This window comes from Gopherus flavomarginatus, chromosome 3 (assembly GCF_025201925.1).
Source record: "Gopherus flavomarginatus isolate rGopFla2 chromosome 3, rGopFla2.mat.asm, whole genome shotgun sequence".
Classification (NCBI taxonomy): domain Eukaryota; kingdom Metazoa; phylum Chordata; order Testudines; family Testudinidae; genus Gopherus; species Gopherus flavomarginatus.
The window spans coordinates 221,624,164-221,642,857 of record NC_066619.1 but is presented as its reverse complement, the minus strand read 5'-3'; the positions used below and the strand labels follow the sequence as shown (position 1 = coordinate 221,642,857).

Below are 18,694 nucleotides of genomic sequence, written 5' to 3'. Positions count from 1 at the left end.
CACTTTTTCCCCAAACAATCAATGTTGATAAAGTAGAGAAGATACAAATACCCTTATATTAGCTCATATATATCATTAAACTAAATTCCTCCATAATACTGAAAATGGCAGAGATTAACTATATTTATAGAATTCAACATTTTATTGCCCTCTCAATTTTATAAGCCTGATTATATGACTGCTTCTAGTATACTGATTTTAGATGCTATTATTTGAGCTCATCATAACTACTCCACCTTTAGTGGCCTACAGACAGTGTGAACTGTATAACACAAAATATCATTACATACCAATACTTCCTACATGCCACACAATACTTATCGCTTGAAGAATGATATACCACTACTTTTTTGAAGTTTAGACATCAAAGATTAGCTATTATACATTACTTTTCTACGTTATTGTTCTAACACAATTTGCCATGTTATGCACAAAATCTCCAAAAATGACACAGAGGGACAACCTCCAAATCATTCAGTCCAAATTGGCTAAGGACAGAAACAAAGTGAATTAGCGATCAAACATTCATTGGTTTGGTAGAAATGATTTGACAGCATTTCCAAAGCTAATGGTATGCCATTACTCTCATTATGCAGGATTTTCCCCATGGACTCATACAGAACAGGCAGGAATGCTGTGCAGGCTAGTCTGATGGCTCTCAGCTTGAGAATGTTCATATGTAATCATAGGTAGCCCTGACACCATACTCATTGCATCTGTAAGTGGTTAAGGTGGGCAACACAGCTTGTTCCTGATGTGTTAGTGGTAAGTTTCACAATCAGCAACCTCTGGCAGGTAGGAGTCGACCTTTGGAGTCAATCACACATCTTTGAACTCTTATCAACTATAATAGTATGAAGGACAATTTCTTGTAGTTCACAAGGACCTGCCTCTGTTCAGGTAATCATCCAATTTCAGGTAGACATGGATTCCTACTTTTCTTAAATGTGCTGTTACAATTGGCAGGCATTTTGTGAACACTCTTGGTGCTATGGAGAGTCAACAAGGAAGAACTCTGTATTGATAATGGTTGGACTTCACTATAAATATGAGATACTTACTATGGGACATGGATGGCATTATGGAAGCAAAGGAGTCAGACTTTTTAGTCAAGTCATTTCTCCTGTACCACTGACATGATATGACTAAGACGACTCAGTTGGGATGAGTATAAACGTACTCATATCTTACTGGAGATTCTTGAAATCTCTTCCAGCCCATTCCACATTGGAAGTTATTGTGACACAAGGCCTTACCTGCATCAAGCAGTCCCCAGTATATGAGGAGAGCAAAACCTGACTGTACCAGAAGCTGACAGGATGTCAAATAACTTGTAGGTTCTCTCTCATATCAATGTCATCTCTTTCTCTAGCATTATGGTGAGCCATACAAGAAGTCATCAGGGACCAGTACCAGTGCTGAGGATATTGAATCATCGGGGTATTTAGACAAGAGGTCCACAGGCAGCGATAGTGGGATACTAATATTACTCTACCCCGGGATCCTGTTCCTACCAAAATAATATTCTAGTGTAGACATTCTAATCAGAGACAGTGAAAGGAAGAGTGACCTCTTACTCAAGTGCGGTGGAGACTGGCTTCTCAGTGCCTAAAATGGTGGACACCAGTAACCCCATGGTGACATACCGTATGACGAATTCGTTCACTGGGTATCATTCAGTCCAGTGCCAGTCCTGACAAGCTGGCAAGGACCATTTCTTCTCACCATTATGCCCCGATGATGGCAAAAGGAACAGACTTCTTCTACGGTGGCACCAACCTGCATGGTATTCTCAGTACCAGGGCTTCTAGCCATCACTATTCTGATCAAGTCAATATAATCACAGTGGTCTAAATCAAGGTAATCAAAAGAGTTCTGAAGAAATTCAAAGTTTGTAGAAGGGTTAGGCAAAGCTAAGAACTAGCAAGACAGACATTGGCCAGATTCCATCTTGCCGCCACAGGTGGTCAGAGGGAACAGAGGGAAGGTCGCGGCCACCACACCCTAGTCAAGTGTGTTCCCATAAAGAATAGCATTATAAATCAGATTCATCTGGTAAGTGCTTACTTTGTGCAACAATATATATTCTTGAGCATTACTTTTTGGATTTCATTATATGTTAATATACTTTACAAATTTTAGTCATCCTTATTCGATATAAAATTATACTACACAGCCTAGGTTTCAAAACACTCACTTTTGTGCATACAGGTAAAGGTCTTAACTATGTGTATATCTCTACATGGCATATAGATTCGATATATAGATTAAAAAAAAAACAGAGATGCTTCACTGCCCATTCAGACCTTGATACTGCAAGCTCCTCCATGCGGGTGGACTCCTGCACTGAGCTTCACTGACTTCAAGTATTGTGTAAAACTGTTACAGGGAGTATAGACAATCCAATACTCTCCTACGTTTAGGTGGTTTTCGAGGCTATTTATACCTTCAAAGAAAATTTATTTAAAAACTTTTTAACAAAAATAATTTACTTTAAATGTAAGAGTTTAATGGGAGAGTGGTTGAAGGAAATCATTTCTTACTTGATAGGCCATGATTCCAATTAAAAGGAAAAAAGGGGAGGTTTGCCAGAAACAGACAGTATCCCATTTTTTAGGGCTAACGTTGCTGTAAATAGAGAATACAAGGCAGGAAAGGCTTTTTTGCAGGCAAGAACAGACATTAAAGAGCCTGCAGAGCAGCAAAACTAGTTGTTTTCTCTGAGGCCACAAAAAGAGTATTTCAGCCTCCAAGGTTTTCATGGGTTGAGATAGGAAAGACGATGGAAAGAGAGGAGCTGGCAGGAAGGCCACCAATGCAATCTATCGTGACACTGTTTCAGAGCTTTCTAACATATTTTGCAGAGGAAGAAACCAATGGCTCTTGCCCAAGACCCTGCAAAGTTCCTGGCACCTTAGTGAATAATGCTGCAGTGTGGAGTTTGGGTGGGTCCATTTATAATGATGGCATCAGTGAAGGCAGGGGGAAGATCACCGCAAAGTGATGTGTGGGAGGATGATATGTAAGCAGGAGAAGCTCACAAGCTCAGTTGGCAACTATGACCATCTGCTGATAACTTGGAGACAGCAGGCTGAATGACAGAGAGATATACTGAAAGTGGCTTGAAAGCATCAGGATGACAAGCAGGAATGGAAGCATAGTGAAGCTTGCAGGTATAACAAATCTCTTCAGTATTGAGAGCTGATTAGTATTCTCACACCACTATGAAAGGGGAAATTTATGGGGCAGAGGGAGGAGTTGGGTAATGTTAAGGGAGCATGTGGGAAAAGCTATCTGTTGATAGTATAAGAGAACGGGTAAAGAAAGCCAGTAATTTGGCTGATTTGTCTTCTCTCAGAGATATCATCATTAGGTGACATTCAGGATAATATTTTTAATAAGCAATAGTCATTCCCACAATACTGGGACAGCAATGACTCGGGCTTTCAGTTTGCTTCCTTTTCCACTGTAGGTGGGGAATATGACATGATGGGGCAGGACTTTCCTTATTCAGGGGAATCTATTACATACAATTAAATACAGGAGTCTGGCCTCACCATTTGTGTGGGGTCTGCCTATCATGTTACAGGTCTGGTATAAGCAGACATATCCGTTGGAGTTTTGGGACAGTAGATAGAAAGACTGTTTTGCATTGCTCATTTTTCTTTCTAAAAGAAGACAAGACCTTTTTTCCACAATACAATATTATTTCAGTCTTCCTTTTTGCAACAGGTACAGACTATCAATTCCCCTACTTAATAGCTACCAGTTCCTGAAACATTTTTATGAAATTCTTTTGGCTGTTTGTACTAAACATCCAGATATTAAGTTTAGTTGATGCAGAGAAAACAAAGTTGGCCACATCTCCCAGCTTCATAGAGCTGGCCTTTAGGAACCACACAGCCTGTAGCTATGGGGCATGCTCAGTTTTGCCAGTACTAACTTCAGTTTTCAATTAAAAAGAGAAGGGAAATGAGAGAGAAAGCATTATAACGTTAAAAATGCAAACTGACCTGAGGTTTTGAAGTTTGTCCTTGAATTTTCCCCTCAACATCTACCCACCCCAGCATTCATTTGGATTCTGCAGGGAAAAAGAGGTTGCAGGCCTGCTGATTATTTGAGAGGACCCAAATATCACTCTATAGCTGTAAAAATGGGAATAAACACCACTTAACACTTAAAAATAAGACAAGACACATTAATACTGACCAGTGGTGCAAGTAGATTTTAACTCTTACTGGTATGGTGCCACCCCCACCCCAAAAAATGTTCCGTGACAAGAGTCCTGTGTGGATACAAATTTATACCTGAAGATGCGGATATCTGCAGACAGAAATTGGTATCCGCTGAACCACAGGTCTCTCCCAGGAACCTCAGTGGCGAAAGGAGCAGAATGTGGGGCTGCCGCACCCAGGAGCCAGCTCCCTGCACCAGCAGCTCCTCTGGCGCAGCTGTACTGCCCCTAGCCTTCTCCTCTGGCGGGGCTGTACAGACTGCGGACAGTAGATGCAGCTGTGTGGAAGGAATGGGGAAGGTACAGCCACACCAGAGGAGCTGCTGGCACAGGACACTGGCTCCTGGGAGCAGCAGCTCCACGTTCTTCTCCTTTCTCCACTTCAGTTCTCAGGAGAGCCCTGTGGTTCTGAAAATGTATTTTGCAGTATGTGGTACTGGCAGTAAATGTCTTAATGGTATGGCACTCCTGACCGTACCGGCTTACTTGCACCATTGATACTAACCAAAATGGCTCAACAGTACAATAGTATCACAGCCTCCCCACACTTTAAAAGCCTGTGTGGCTCAATTAGACTTCCATCCTGCCCTAGGGTCAATAAACTGCAGCTTTGGTGGACTTCTGGCAGGAACTGATCACAAAGTTGAGGGCCCTTAATTGATAACAGCCTGTGCCTATTCCCTAACAATGTAAATCTATGGGCTGTTAGCACACACATCTAATCTGATATCAACTGCCACAAGCTCACAGGACCCAACTGTATCGAGTTTTATACACTAAAAACCTCCTTGCACTGTACTAAAAGCAAATAAAAAGCAAGTACATCCAGTAAATGAAGAACAAGTTAAATATGTTCTTTGTCGCTAAAGCGGCTAAGCAAGTGAGCTGCAGAATTCCCTGCTGACTACAGTTTCTGAGTGCTCCCTACACAATGCAATCAGAAAGTCAGAGGCAGGACTGACTGTGGCAAAGTCTATATCAAAGAGAATTTGGTGCTATTTTCTAACCAACCCCTGATAGCAAAAAGCTATTTCAGTCACTGAAATCATGTGGGACTCTAGGAGAATTCAGGAATCCAGAAGAGTTATAGATATAATAAACCATCTTAACAGGCATACCTTTGGCATCTACTGTCAATAACAGGGAAAGGTATCAACCCTGCCACCTTCTCCAAGTGCTTCTCTTTTATCATTGTTTCCATCTTGTCTCATCTGAGCCTCAACAAAAATTTGCTCTCATTCAAGCTCCAATTTCTGGCCATTGGGAAGGTAACAGACCAACATTAAGATATAGTTTCTTCAACAGGGGCCTTGAGAGATGCCAGTCTAGGTTGCCTTTGTGGGGAGGGACTCTAACAATCTCCACAAAAGAACTCATACTTTCTGCTGTAGATTTTACCATTATAAGGATCAGGGTCTAATTTACAGGTCCCTAGCATATTCAGATGACATCAAAGGAATTATCTGAAACTCAGCAAGAAAAGTTGGGTTAGGCTTATTCCTCCTGACTTGGTTCTACTAATGACAATCGTGGCCAATCCAGTCTGAATTTAGTCAATCCTATTTCCAGACTACAAAGAAAACTCCCTACAACAAGAAATATTCAGTTCCATTTCAGAACAACCAAAGCCCAGGTTCACCAGGCTATCTACTATTGTTCATTGGGCCCAGTACCTATTGGGTTCCGGGAAGTGGGCGGGCAAAAGCCTGCCCACTGCTTAAGGATCTCCCCCCCCCCCGCCTAAGGGGAGGATCTACAAGACCTGAAAACCCAACTGTGTTTGGGGGACAACTAATAAAAGAACAGGGACAGGAGTGCAGTCAGAGGGTCAAAAGAAGGGAGCCTGACGGGGACACCGAGCAGAGAACCCCAGACAGCGCCCACTGCTCCTCGAAGGCGTCAAGGGAGCCAGTGGACGCCGCAGAGGAACTCTGCCCGGATGCGTGAACGGACAGAGGATCGGAAACAAGCCTCACAGTCACAGGAGTGTCCATTGGCCAACCATTGGCAGCCAGGGGGTGGGTAAAGGCAGCCAGTCCAAACCCTTGTTGCCTGTGATGATTAACTGATACACTGCAGTCCGCCCCAGGGCGCAGGGGCTAAACAGAGACTGGCAGTAGCCACAACTGAGGCAATGTGGGGATGGGGGTGGGGTTCCCCTGTGGTGGGGAAACCCAGTAAGACTGTGGGGCACTGCAGGAGGGAGAACCCTGACATAAGGGCACTGGGGTCCTGGGAGGGACACAGGGGCCAACAGCAAGCGTATCACCAGCCTGCAGAGGGTGCTCCTGAGTTGAAGAGCTAATTCCTGAGGACAACCAGCAGGAGGCGCCGCTGGGTGAGTCTGTACCAGCTTACAGGCTGCCCTCATAGACACCATAATGATATTCAGTTTTTATATAGTGCTTTTCATCCATAAATGTCAAAGAACTTTACAAAGGTAGGTAAATATCATTATCTTCATTTAGCAGATAGGAAAACCGAGACATGGTAAAGTGAATGTCCTGTATCACACAGTAGACCAGTGGCAGAGCCAGGAACAGAATCCAAGTCTCCTGATTATAGTGGAGAAAAAGGAGGTTTTCTATGTCTCCTGTTCAGCCATTACATAAGTCTTTAAACGTAGTTTCCGTAATTAGTACATGTGCAATAATCGCTACCAGCACTCTGCAGCACAGGAGACTTAAACCTGGATCTCCAACATCCCATGTGAATGCCCTAACCACCAGGTTATACTGGTGGTTTTAGGGTGGGTCTCCCTCTCTAAATTCTACCCTGGACTTGAGAAACAATGAAAAAACATTGTTCAAAAATTTCTCATGAGTTCTATAGTTTACACTATTATTCCTTTTCAATCCCAACTCTTGCATGATTACTTTTGTAACTGTATAAACTAATCCTTTTTATATAAGAGGTTAATTAACCTTCTGAAAGCTTCAAAGTGCTTTACAGAATCACAAACTACTCTATAAACTTAGCGCTTAATTAAAGCCTACTGGCTTCAGTGGAGTTTGGATCAGCCTTTTGGTCACCTCTCTTTATTCAGGACTCAAATATGAACACTCAAGGGCAGATATGAGAATGCAACAGTTAACTGTATACAGCAACACTGCACAACAATTTTAGAGAGAATGGGGCACATGCAATGGAAACTATGGAAGACATTGAAGCATTCAGAAGTAGAGCTGAATGGGAAACAGCTGTCCTTTCAAAAAGAAAAGCTGTTTCAATCTGAAAAAAAGAACTTTAGTAAATATTGCAATGGGACATTCCAACAATTTCAAAAAAAATTACATTTTTTTTCAAAATGGGAAATTCAACAAAATCGACCTTTTCACACAAACAATTCTGGTTTGCCAAACCAGTATTTTCTGCCAAAAAAATTCAAAAATTCCTGACCAGCTGCAATCAGAATGTAATTACCCAACTTGGAATTTGTCCTGGACAGAAGGGCTGATGCTTATGATCATTCCTGATACTCAGGATGGAAATGGCAGCTTAATTAATAAGGTTGAAAAATTATTTGGTTACCTTTCAGGATCACACCACCGAAGAGTGATTGTGACTATAATCTGTTACTTTAAATCAGAATTTGATTGCACATTGCTAGTTAATAAAACCTGATATTTAACAAAGGATGGACATAAACTTGTGTATCAGCATCTCTATTTCTTAACCGAACCTTTCATTATTTTGAGTAAACACACACACACACACAAAATGGTGTCTGGATATCAAATATTACTTTTGTTAGCAAATAAAAGCAATGTTTTTGTAAACTATAAGATATAAATTTCTCCAAAGTACTTAAATATCTCTCAAATGACAACAACCAAAATAAAGTCCCAGAGCTCTGACAGATTTTTTTTCCTTTCTATTCCAGTGATAATTACATCAATAAGCCTGATTCAGCAGATTTGTTGCTCTTCAATTCATTAATTAAAGCAATTTTACTGCTACCACTGTGATTTTCCAAGGACATCAAAAATACATTCAAAATCAAAACAGCACACATCATCAGTTTTGATATGTGCACAGCATGCTTTGCTTTCATTGCAACCCCACAATTAAAGGGACATTTACAACTTACACAAAAATGATATCAGAGTTTTTTAAAAAGAAGATTTATTAGGCTGTCTTCTGCAAGGCATCAGCAGGTTACCTTTGGCATTTCTGTCATCATCTGAGAATACATAGTATTATATGTAAATAAAAAAATAGTATTCAAAAACAGTAAATTCCAGACATCATAATGACTTTTGAGAAAACCTCATAAATAAATAATAAGATTAAATTCAGAATTATTTTATTGTTATATAACAGAATCTTATTAGAATTAGAGATGCATTGAATGAGGTTATATTTCATATTATATTTATGGGTTAACACTAAAAGTGAAAAAATAGGCATTTTGCTTACTCTGTTACAGAGGTTCAAAAAGGAATTGGAAAAAGATATTGTTAAGATGGATAGACCTAAAACTGGTCTATCACCCTATAAAAGGTATTTATATCATGCTCTTCCCATCATGATATGTGTATACTACAGAGATTATATAACAAGCAGCTTCTGGACCTAGAGTGTGTCCCCTTCTGCTAGTGTATGTTGTAAATTTAAACTATGGCTTAGTTAATTATATTTATTTTGTTTTCTCTTTGGGAAAGGAGAATCACAAAGATTGGTATTGGAGTTAATCCTGGATACGATAAAATCTATAATCTCTTTTCCCACATCTCTAAAATAATATTTTCCGATTTTAAACTGGTGCCCTAGTAGTTTAGAAAGCACACTAACAAAACAAAAATCACTCAGTCCTCCAAAAGAAGGGCTGCAACAATTTCAAAGCTGCAGCTACTAGAACAAGCAAACCACATACATATTTCATTGACCTAGGCATGTACATAACGTGAAGGAATGCATGCATGTATGTTGTGCTGGCTCCATTCCTATGAACCATCTGGAGAATGAAACTGTAAAGAGCAAAGAACATGTTCATTTCAATCACACTTTTGGCTCCAAAAGATCCTGCAGGGTGAGCAGAGGAACAGCATGACATGAATATGCATACTCACTATATCCCAACCAACTCATCAGTTTGTACTTGTTGTTGGTAGGTTTCCCAGATTAGTGGATGTGATTTTAAGACTCAATCCTTCTTCTGGTGGGCTGACATAACCAACCTAGTGTAATCTCTTTCTAAAAAAGTCATACGTGGAACTGAAATAAGAACTTTCCATCAAGAGGAAAGAAAATACCTTTCTTCGGCTTTATTCATTCAACAATCACCTATGACAATGAGGAGAGAATGAACATCTTCCACTGTGCTTGGAAAGCGATTAAAAGGTTTCCTGAAAAATGCTGGTGTCTATATGGTATGCTACCAGTTTACTTAAAATTCTGCAATTTAATCCTCTAACAGCATTGTTTTGTGACTAAAGCTCTTAATCCTTCCAATATTATGCATGAATTAGTGTGGCATTAGTGGGGTCTTAGAAATAGGTATATTGCTAACACCCTGGTAAGTCAAAAATAATGTCTTCAGGGAATTACTTTTTCCATTGTGCAAACAGCTTGCAACATTTAAATTATCTTCTAATGAGATTGGGTAGTTAAGTAATATAACACCAGGCTGGGAAAGACTCTGATTTGGTATTATTTTTAGCTAGTAGAGGCTAGAGGCACCATCCTTGGGGACGTGTAGTTAGGGGCCAACCACGACAGTCTCCAAGAGGCAGTGTGCACAACTAAGTTAAAAAAGTGGGGGTGAGGAGGTAATGGCAGCTGAGAATGAAAACCAAGCTCTTATTCCCCGTTTTTTAAGGGGAGAGCCAAAAAGTACAAATTGCATACAAACTGTAGCACACTTAAGCCCAAGTTTGCAAACCTTTTCTAAGGGTCACAGTGCTTACTATCATGAATGGTCCCATGAATGTGGCCTACTTATGACAGTAGGTCAATGGGACTATTTATGACAGGGAACACTATGCCTAACAGTAAGTACTTGCAGGACTGGGCCCATACTTATGATTGTGGAAGAGGGAAATATGTCATGATGTTTTAGAGCTCTTGCTTTATAACGTACTGAAAATCATAAACTTTCTCCTAATCTGGTTTGCAAGTGCATATTTGGGATACAAATGCAGTTGTTTGTAAAACAAAAATATTAGAGACAAGGTGGGTGAGATAGTATTCTGCTGGTGAAAGAGATTAGTTTTTAATCTCACCAACAAAGTTGGTCCAATAAAAGATAATACCTCACCCACTTTGTGTCTCTAATATTCTGGGAACGACACAGCAACAGAAATACTACCGAAAAAAACCCAACATTTGGAATTCAGTCACAATCTTTTTACCACCACCATAGGGATAGCAAAGAGAATTGAAATCTGTGGGACATGCTCATAATTTTATCTTACATTAGGGAGCCACATCACATTTATTTGTCACATTTCAATATTTTACTAGGACTGTTATTAATTGGCAGGCATAAATCACAGAATCATTAGTATTTACACTCAAAACCAGATACTCTAGATTTGCCACAGGAAAAAAAAAACTCAACTTGTGTCCTGACAGGAATTACTCCCTCCTTATTTTAAACTATAATTATATTTTACCATGAACATTTAACACATTGAATTCCCTGTATTTTAAAAAATGCACTTCAATCTGAATCTTCTACATTTGGTGGAAACAAAATGTCAAAGAAGATAAACTATCACAACTTGCATTGTCTCTCCTCTTAAATGGAGACCTGTAACATGGTCTAGGTTAAATATGTTTTGAAACCCAATGGGACATTCAAGCCATCAAAATTTCATTAGCCTCACAGCCGTTCTAGTGCCTTCTTAAGTTGGACTGTTGGCGTCCTTCTCAATAAATAAATCAGCTGCAATCCTTTTTTGTTACTAAACTCTTTTTTGAAGCAGTATCTAAAACATCAGACAGTCTGCTTGGCTAAATTTTACCAATGCTGAACAATATGTTTTCCCAATTTATTCACAGTTATTTCATGCATTAAAAATAAAACACAATTCTGATTTTAAATTCATGATTGGAGCCAGAGAAGAGTAGAAACCACTTATAATATTGTCAGGGTATAACCAGATTTTATTTATTTAAGAATTTATAAATGGCACAAATATAAGGTTTATAAAAAGAATATCCTAAAATACAACACTGCTGAAGTAGTCCTCTTTGGCTAAATGAAGGCCTGGCTACCTAGAAGTTTTACAGGATTTTCTAAAGTTTGTAAAATCTAGGCTCTGGCAAAACACTAAGAAGAAGTGAGCTCCAGCATGGGCCGGTCCACTAAATAGGGATATCATTACGTTGACTCACCGTTAGGGTGATCAGATGTCCCAATTTTATAGGGACAGTCCCGATTTTTGGGTCTTTTTCTTATATAGGCTCCTATTACCCCGCCACCTCATGTCCTGATTTTTCACATTTGCTGTCTGGTCACCCTGCTCACCATTGGTTCTGGATAATTTAGTACCAACGGCCAACAAGAGCAGCCCAACAGGTCTAAACTTCCATGATGGCAGATACATAAGGGAATAAGCACAACTCACAAAGAAAATCTCCTTTACCCAATTTGAGATATGAAATCTTCCCCACAAAGAGCAGCTTACTCTCCAGGTTTGATACATCGAAAGTCCAACACAAAGAGAGTATTCCATTTGAGAACTCCATCCATCACAGACACTCACTTCCCTCCCCTCAATGTTCTTGCTTAACAAGGAAAGAACAAGAAAGCATTCCTTGGCTTCCTCTACTGTATCATATATTTTCTCCCACATACAGGAGTCTGACAATCCTCATTTAAACCACAAATCACAAGAGAAAAAAATGTTTGGTATGAATAAAAACAAAATACTGATTTGATTTCCTCTTTACAACATTAAGGGTACTCCTGTAAACAGTTCCAACAAGAACATACTACGGATTTTAGTTTAAAATCAAGAGAGACTATTTTTTGCAAAAGGTCGAGGACACTGAGATATAAAAAACTGCTTATTACCACAGTGAGACACTGTTTTAACTGATCAAACAGCAATACAATGGCCTTTTCTATTTCACAGCTGAGCCAAAAAGGTTAGTAAATTAATAAAACAAACATCCAGTCAAATAACTACCTCTCTAGTTTGCATTTTACTCAGTACCCACTTCACCTAGATTTTCTCTTTATGTTTCTTATATATGGTCATTTATGGAACAAAGACAGCATACCGCAATTTTGATTATGTTAAAAATCCTATGAAAATATTAGAACAAAGTTACTACAAGAAAGCTAAAAGGGACATGTCTTCTAATATCTGGTGCACTTTAACTATTAACACTATTTCAGGTTCTGCTCAACCACTCAAAAGTAGAGTAAGATTATTTTTAAAAAACATTTTAAAATAATTAAATTTTATATTAACCTCTTTTCATGCACTTAGCTGAAAAAAAATGAATATACAAAGACTTCTTCCCTTCAACATGCAAAATTGCTGTTTAGATTTTTGTGGATTTTAATTGCACAGTAATCCAGTCCCCAAGGCACATCAAAGGCCACACTCCCCTCTTCACCATGATTTCAATTGCTCTCATCAACTCATAAGTTTAAAGCATGATCAAATTTGTTCTTCAATCACTTGAGCCCTGTTAATACACTATTCTGCACGCTCACTCATCCATTCTAAGATTCTGTAACTTCGAGATGTCTTCAAGAGGAATTTACAAAGACATCTTTGACTGCAAGCTGGCCTTGAGGATAAACTTTATAACCACTTGCTTCACTATTCCACAGAGATAACAGGTGACATAGTCTGAGATAAGTTAAAACTAATCTCTATTTTTTGTGCAATTAAATTCTTCAAAATTATAGCTAAAACATCACATACACCACTTGCATGGTGTATGTAATGCAATTTAATTGACTGATACTGAATATTGATTTTTCCTGGAAAAAAAAATACATTATTCAAGGTCATTCCTTGAATTTAAAAAATCACGTCAACCAAAACAGAAAATAAAGTGTTGAATTATATACTTATACACATGTAAGAACTTACCATTCTCACTGTCGGACTTGTTTTCGTGTTCAGTATCAGTCAGAGTGAGGGCTGAGTTGGAACGGCTTGATAGACAGGAACTGCGCCCTGATTTGACCCCCCTGCCCCAAAGTCTCATGGCATGCTCTGGAGACATCACTCCTTCATTTTCAGTATCAGCATCTGACCCTGCACTGATAGAGTAACCTCTGTGGGGGAGCCCCATTTCCGCACAAAATGCCAGTCCACGACGAGTTGCTGGTTCACAAACTCCTAACTGCCTTAGGGTAAAATTCTGTCCTGATTAAGGGAAAAACAAAAACAAAAAGTGAGAAATGTTTTAAAAACCTAAAAATAAACACTCTTAAAGTGTACAAGTTCCTCAGGTATCACATAAGGTGTTTTATTAAAGCTCCACATGTGTTCTGATCTAGTGAATTCTTTTTCTTTTACACTCTGAAGTGCCCCTTTTCAGTCTGTGGTTTAGCACTGCTTTGTCAAATGCTTAAGCACATCCGAAGTGTTCTAAGGTAAGAAAGAAATATAACATGACCTGCAAACTAAGAAAGGACAATTCAGCACATCAAAAGGATTAAATATAAATGACAGACTCTTTTGCTATACCAAAGTGTAAAAGCAATAACAAGTAGTTGTCGAGATTATCTTTTTCTGTTCTGGCTAGAGTCCTAAACAATAGGATATTTTCCCAACCAGATGTCACCTGTCATGGCAAAAGGAAAGACTTCCCTCAAGAATAAAATAGTTGTTCATTAAATGGGAATAGGGGCTCAGTTGGTCTTTATTAAATCTTCTAACTTAGTTTAATGATTAAAGACAAACCAATGTGCGCTTTTATTTCAAATATGTGCAAGAATACAGCACCTGATTAAATTCAGTGCTGTTTCTAGCCTCTTGACTTTTGCTACATATTCTAGGTATTTTACTGATGAAACAAAGCCAATATATTTTGTAAAATAGCTCATGTTTCGAGGAGGGAAGGTGATGGTGTGCAGGGACAGAGACATACAAGTGTATCCCAAATGACTGTATTAATAAATTAGGAATAATAAACTCATGACACTTCAATAACTTAAAGTGTTTAAATTGTGACACTCAAAAATTACTGCTATTTTTAATGACTGTCCTCATCCTGCTTTTATTTCTGAAACTTATAGACACGTTATGATATATAGACACTTGACATGTTCATTGGCAATATCCAGAATGCTCTACCACTCCAGCTCCCAGCTATTTCACGGTAGTGCTGGTCTCCAAGCTCTAGGAACAAAGGGAAACATTTAGCTGTGCTGATGGGTGCATGGAGTACTTTTTGGTAGCTGTAGTTGGACAGACATCTTAATTTTCCTTAAAGCAGTCAGGTTTCTTTTGAACATCAAAAGTATATGTTTATCTACTTTTATAGTTTTGTTGTTAATATAGTAAGAAAGGAAAGATTAGCAATTAGAAGTTTTGTGGGCTCAGAAGATAACATATTTCCTGAAATGCCAGAAGAGTTAATGTCGCTTGGACCTTGACAGGTTTTAAATGTGCCAGTTAACTATTTTATTGCTGTGATCGGATCAGTTATTGCAAACCATTTTCTCTCAGTCAGAATCGTAAATGCATTCTGACAATGACACTCATAAATAATGAAAATCAATTGCTACAGTTAGCCACAAAATCAAATGGTACTTATGCAATTGTGAATAAATGTCAGAAGTAAAATTTGGGGAGGGGTGGATAGGGGCAGGAAGGTAAATATAACAATAGGATATCTATAGTGGTGAGTGACCAGCATGAAGGTTCTGATCTGCACACCTCAATGGTGCGTGCCACCACTTTAAATAGTCACGCCACGTGCAGTTTTATGTGGCTTTAGCTTTCAAAAAAACTGATAATATAAGCAAATAAAAAAACAATAGTAAAGTGTAATTGTTACAGGTAAATATAGTACGTGTGACAACACTTTTATTATTTAGTTATTAGCATTTAAGTGAATATACTAGAGGAGATGGACTATGTATGCAGCTTTTGCTTGTTTGATATATTATATATACAGGCCAACATTTCAAATGTGGATGTTTAAAGTTAGGCACTTAGATATGTAGCCTGAATATGGAGTTAGCCATCCTTGGTAAATTTTAGCACAGTATATAATACACATTGTAAACTACACATTTTATATGAGAGACACAAATTGTATATAAAGGATAATTATGTACACAACACTATGCTGGCTCCAAGAGCCTGAATGGTGCTTTGAGGAGAGGGGCAAAGAGAAAAAGATGCATTGCCTGAATACTGATGACTGGAAACAGAGTCAAAATGGTCAATGGGAGTTCTGCCATTGACTCAAAAGTGGTATATGACAAGGACTGTTATGCTTAGAGATTCTAGGCATCTCCAAATGCTTCTACAGATATGGGAGTGGGACAGGGGATGGCATGCTCACTTGCACGAGTCACTACACCTGTAGAATAAGAGTACAGCATTCTCCCTCCATTGCATATTGTAACTGCTGGCAATATCTGATACAGGGCCAGACTACAGCCATGCTCTTCTTTGTATACAGAGAGCCACATTACAACGGTCCTGTGACGGGTTGGATCACAGAAACCCCCTTGGAGCTGACAACTGATGTGCCAAGACTACTTCTGCCCCTGCTTTCCCTGCCAGCTTGGGACTCCAGCACTCTGTCTTACTGAGCCACACACACCAGTCTGCTCCACAGACCCAGGGTCTGAACCACGTGCCCCAAAGCTGCGGACTTAACTGAAAGCCACTTAAGAAGTGTTCCTGTCTTTAACACTCAGATGCCCAACTCCCAGTAGGGTCCAAATCCCAAATAAATCTGTTTTACACTGTATAAAGCTTATGCAGGGTAAACTCATAAATTGTTTTCCCTCTATAACACTGATAGAGAGATGCACAGCCGTTTGCCCTCCCACCCCAAGGTATTAATACATACTCTCGGTTAATCAATAAATAAAAAATGATTTTATTAAATACAGAAAGTAGGATTTAAGTGGTTCCAAGTAATAGCAGACAGAACAAAGTGAATTACTAAGCAAAATAAAACAAAACATGCAACTCTAAACCTAATACAGTAAGAAAACTGAATACAGATAAAATCTCACCCTCAGAGATGTTTCAATAAGCTTCTATCACAGACTGGATGCCTTCATAATCTGGGCACAATCCTCTCCCCCGGTACAGTCCTTGTTCCAGCTGAGGTGGTAAGATAGGGGATTTCTCAAGCTTGCAGCCAATTTATTCTGTTCTACACACTAATATATCTTTTGCATAAGGTGGGAATCCTTTGTCCCTCTCTGGGTTCCCACCCCTCCTTCTCAATGGAAAAGCACCAGGTTAAAGATGGATTCCAGTTCAGATGACATGATCACACATCACTGTAAGACTTCATTACCCACTTGCCAGCACACAGGTATACAGGAAGACTTACAAGTAAAACAGAGCCATCTACAGTCAATTGTCCTGGTTAATGGGAGCCATCAGGATTCCAAACCACCATTAATGGCCCACACTTTGCACAATTACAATAGGCCCTCAGAGTTATATTTCATATTTCTAGTTTCAGATACAAGAGTGATACATTTATATAAATAGGATGACCACACACAGTAGATTATAAGCTTTGTAATGATACCTTACAAGAGATCTTTTGCATGAAGCATATTTTAGTTACATTATGTTCACATTCATCAGCAGACTTTCATAAAATCATACAGAGTGCAATATCACAAGTCTCTGAACTGATGTATTGGGTGGGAAAGACTCCTTGAGCCCTCTCCCCAGCTACCAAGACTATTTTGCTGGAGCAGTCATAATCTGTCTTTATATAGAGATACACATACACATTTTCGATGAGGCTCCATTACAGGCAACTCACATCATCTGCCCATTTGTCAGCTGCCAGTTTGCTTATTTTTTGGTATGTAATTACAAAATAGCCCGTACTTGCTTCGGGCAATTTTTTAGTTCCCATTATATTTTCGATTATAAAATTGCAACAATGAACAGGTGCATAGTGGAGCCAGAGTATCATTCTCCCATCACAGCACAGAATCTTAGAGCCTTTCGATGCCACAAGGAAATTTTATATTATGCCAAGGACTTTGCATACTGTAGGACCAATCCTTGATTCACTGAACTAAAGGGTAGTTTTGTCAGAAATTTCAAAAGGAGGACTATTGTCCCCTATGTAAAATTTCCTAAATAAAACACTTTTAAAAGTCAACAATGCAAGTGTTTGTCAATATAGTTCACTACAATGTAACACATTCTGTACAAAAATTCTACATCGTTGAAAAACCCAAACATTAAAAAGTCTGGAAATTAACTCTAAGGTATGTCTACACTGCAGTGTAAGCCCAGGGTTCAAACTCAGGCACAAGCCTAAACCCTTTCCATCTATACACAAATCGTGCTAACCTAGGGCTTGGACCCAGGGTGGAGGGTCCAAGCCTGAGTCAAGGTGGTATAAGTCCTGTTGTTCTGCAGTGTAGATGCAGCCCCATTGGAGTCATGCTCTGGGGCTCTGCCAAAAGTATCCCACAGATCCAAAAGGAGATTCTCGTTGTCCTCAAGACAACCAAGTTTTACCACTCTGCAGCAACAAAGGGCTAGAGCAGCAACATTTTGGGACGGCACTAGGAAGTGTGGGATATGGATGGTTGGACTCAGACCCATGTAATGTATTGCAGATGCTGGAGCCACAGATGTGACCCAAGGTTCAACAATTCCTAATCTGGGGTTATAAATGAGTGCGGACATTCAAGCTGCAGTGGAAACCCAGAGAGAGACAAAGGATTCCCAGCTTGTGCCAAAGATACAAAAGGGGACGGAACAGAACAAAGGGGCTGCCAGTCATGAGAAATCCCCTAGTTACCACCTGAGCTGGAGCTAACAAGAACTGTACCAGGTGAAAGGATTGGGCCCAGACTAGGAAGTAGTCTAGTCTGTGAAAGAAGCTTATTGGAACTTCTCAGAGTGAGATTTGCCTGTATTCAGTTTCTTAATGTATTAGGCTTAGACTTGCGTGTTTTGTTTTATTTTTCTTGGTAACTTACTTTGTTCTGTCTGTTATTACTTGAAACCACTCAAGTCCTACTTTTTATACTTAATAAAATCACTTTTGTTTGTTCATTAAACCAGAGTAAGTGATTAATACCTGAGGGAGCAAACAACTGTGCATATTTCTATATAGAGAGCAGACAATATAGGTGTTTCCCTTGTATAAGCTTTATACAGAGTAAAACTGATTTATTTGGGGTTTGGATCCCATTGGGAACTGGGTGTCTGGGTGCTGGAAGTAAGTGACTTGCTGAGCAGTTTTTGGTTAAAGTTTGCAGCTTTGGAGGTGTGGACCAGACCTGGGTCAGTGTTACAGCAGACTAGCATG

At 39.2% G+C, this 18,694-nt stretch overlaps 1 protein-coding gene across 15 annotated transcripts in view; it reads right to left on the bottom strand.

Moving 5' to 3' along the window:
• The window catches only part of TENM3 (teneurin transmembrane protein 3), an 857,073-nt gene that overhangs the window by 454,782 nt on the left and 383,597 nt on the right, over positions 1 to 18,694 (bottom strand). For 12 of the 15 annotated variants that reach the window (XM_050945288.1, XM_050945293.1, XM_050945292.1 and 9 more), the window contains one exon: positions 13,294 to 13,572. The exons of the other annotated variants lie outside the window; for them this stretch is intronic. In XM_050945288.1, the coding sequence (XP_050801245.1) occupies positions 13,294 to 13,572 (279 nt within the window). The remainder of the gene's footprint in view (positions 1 to 13,293; positions 13,573 to 18,694) is intronic. 15 annotated transcript variants of the gene reach the window in all.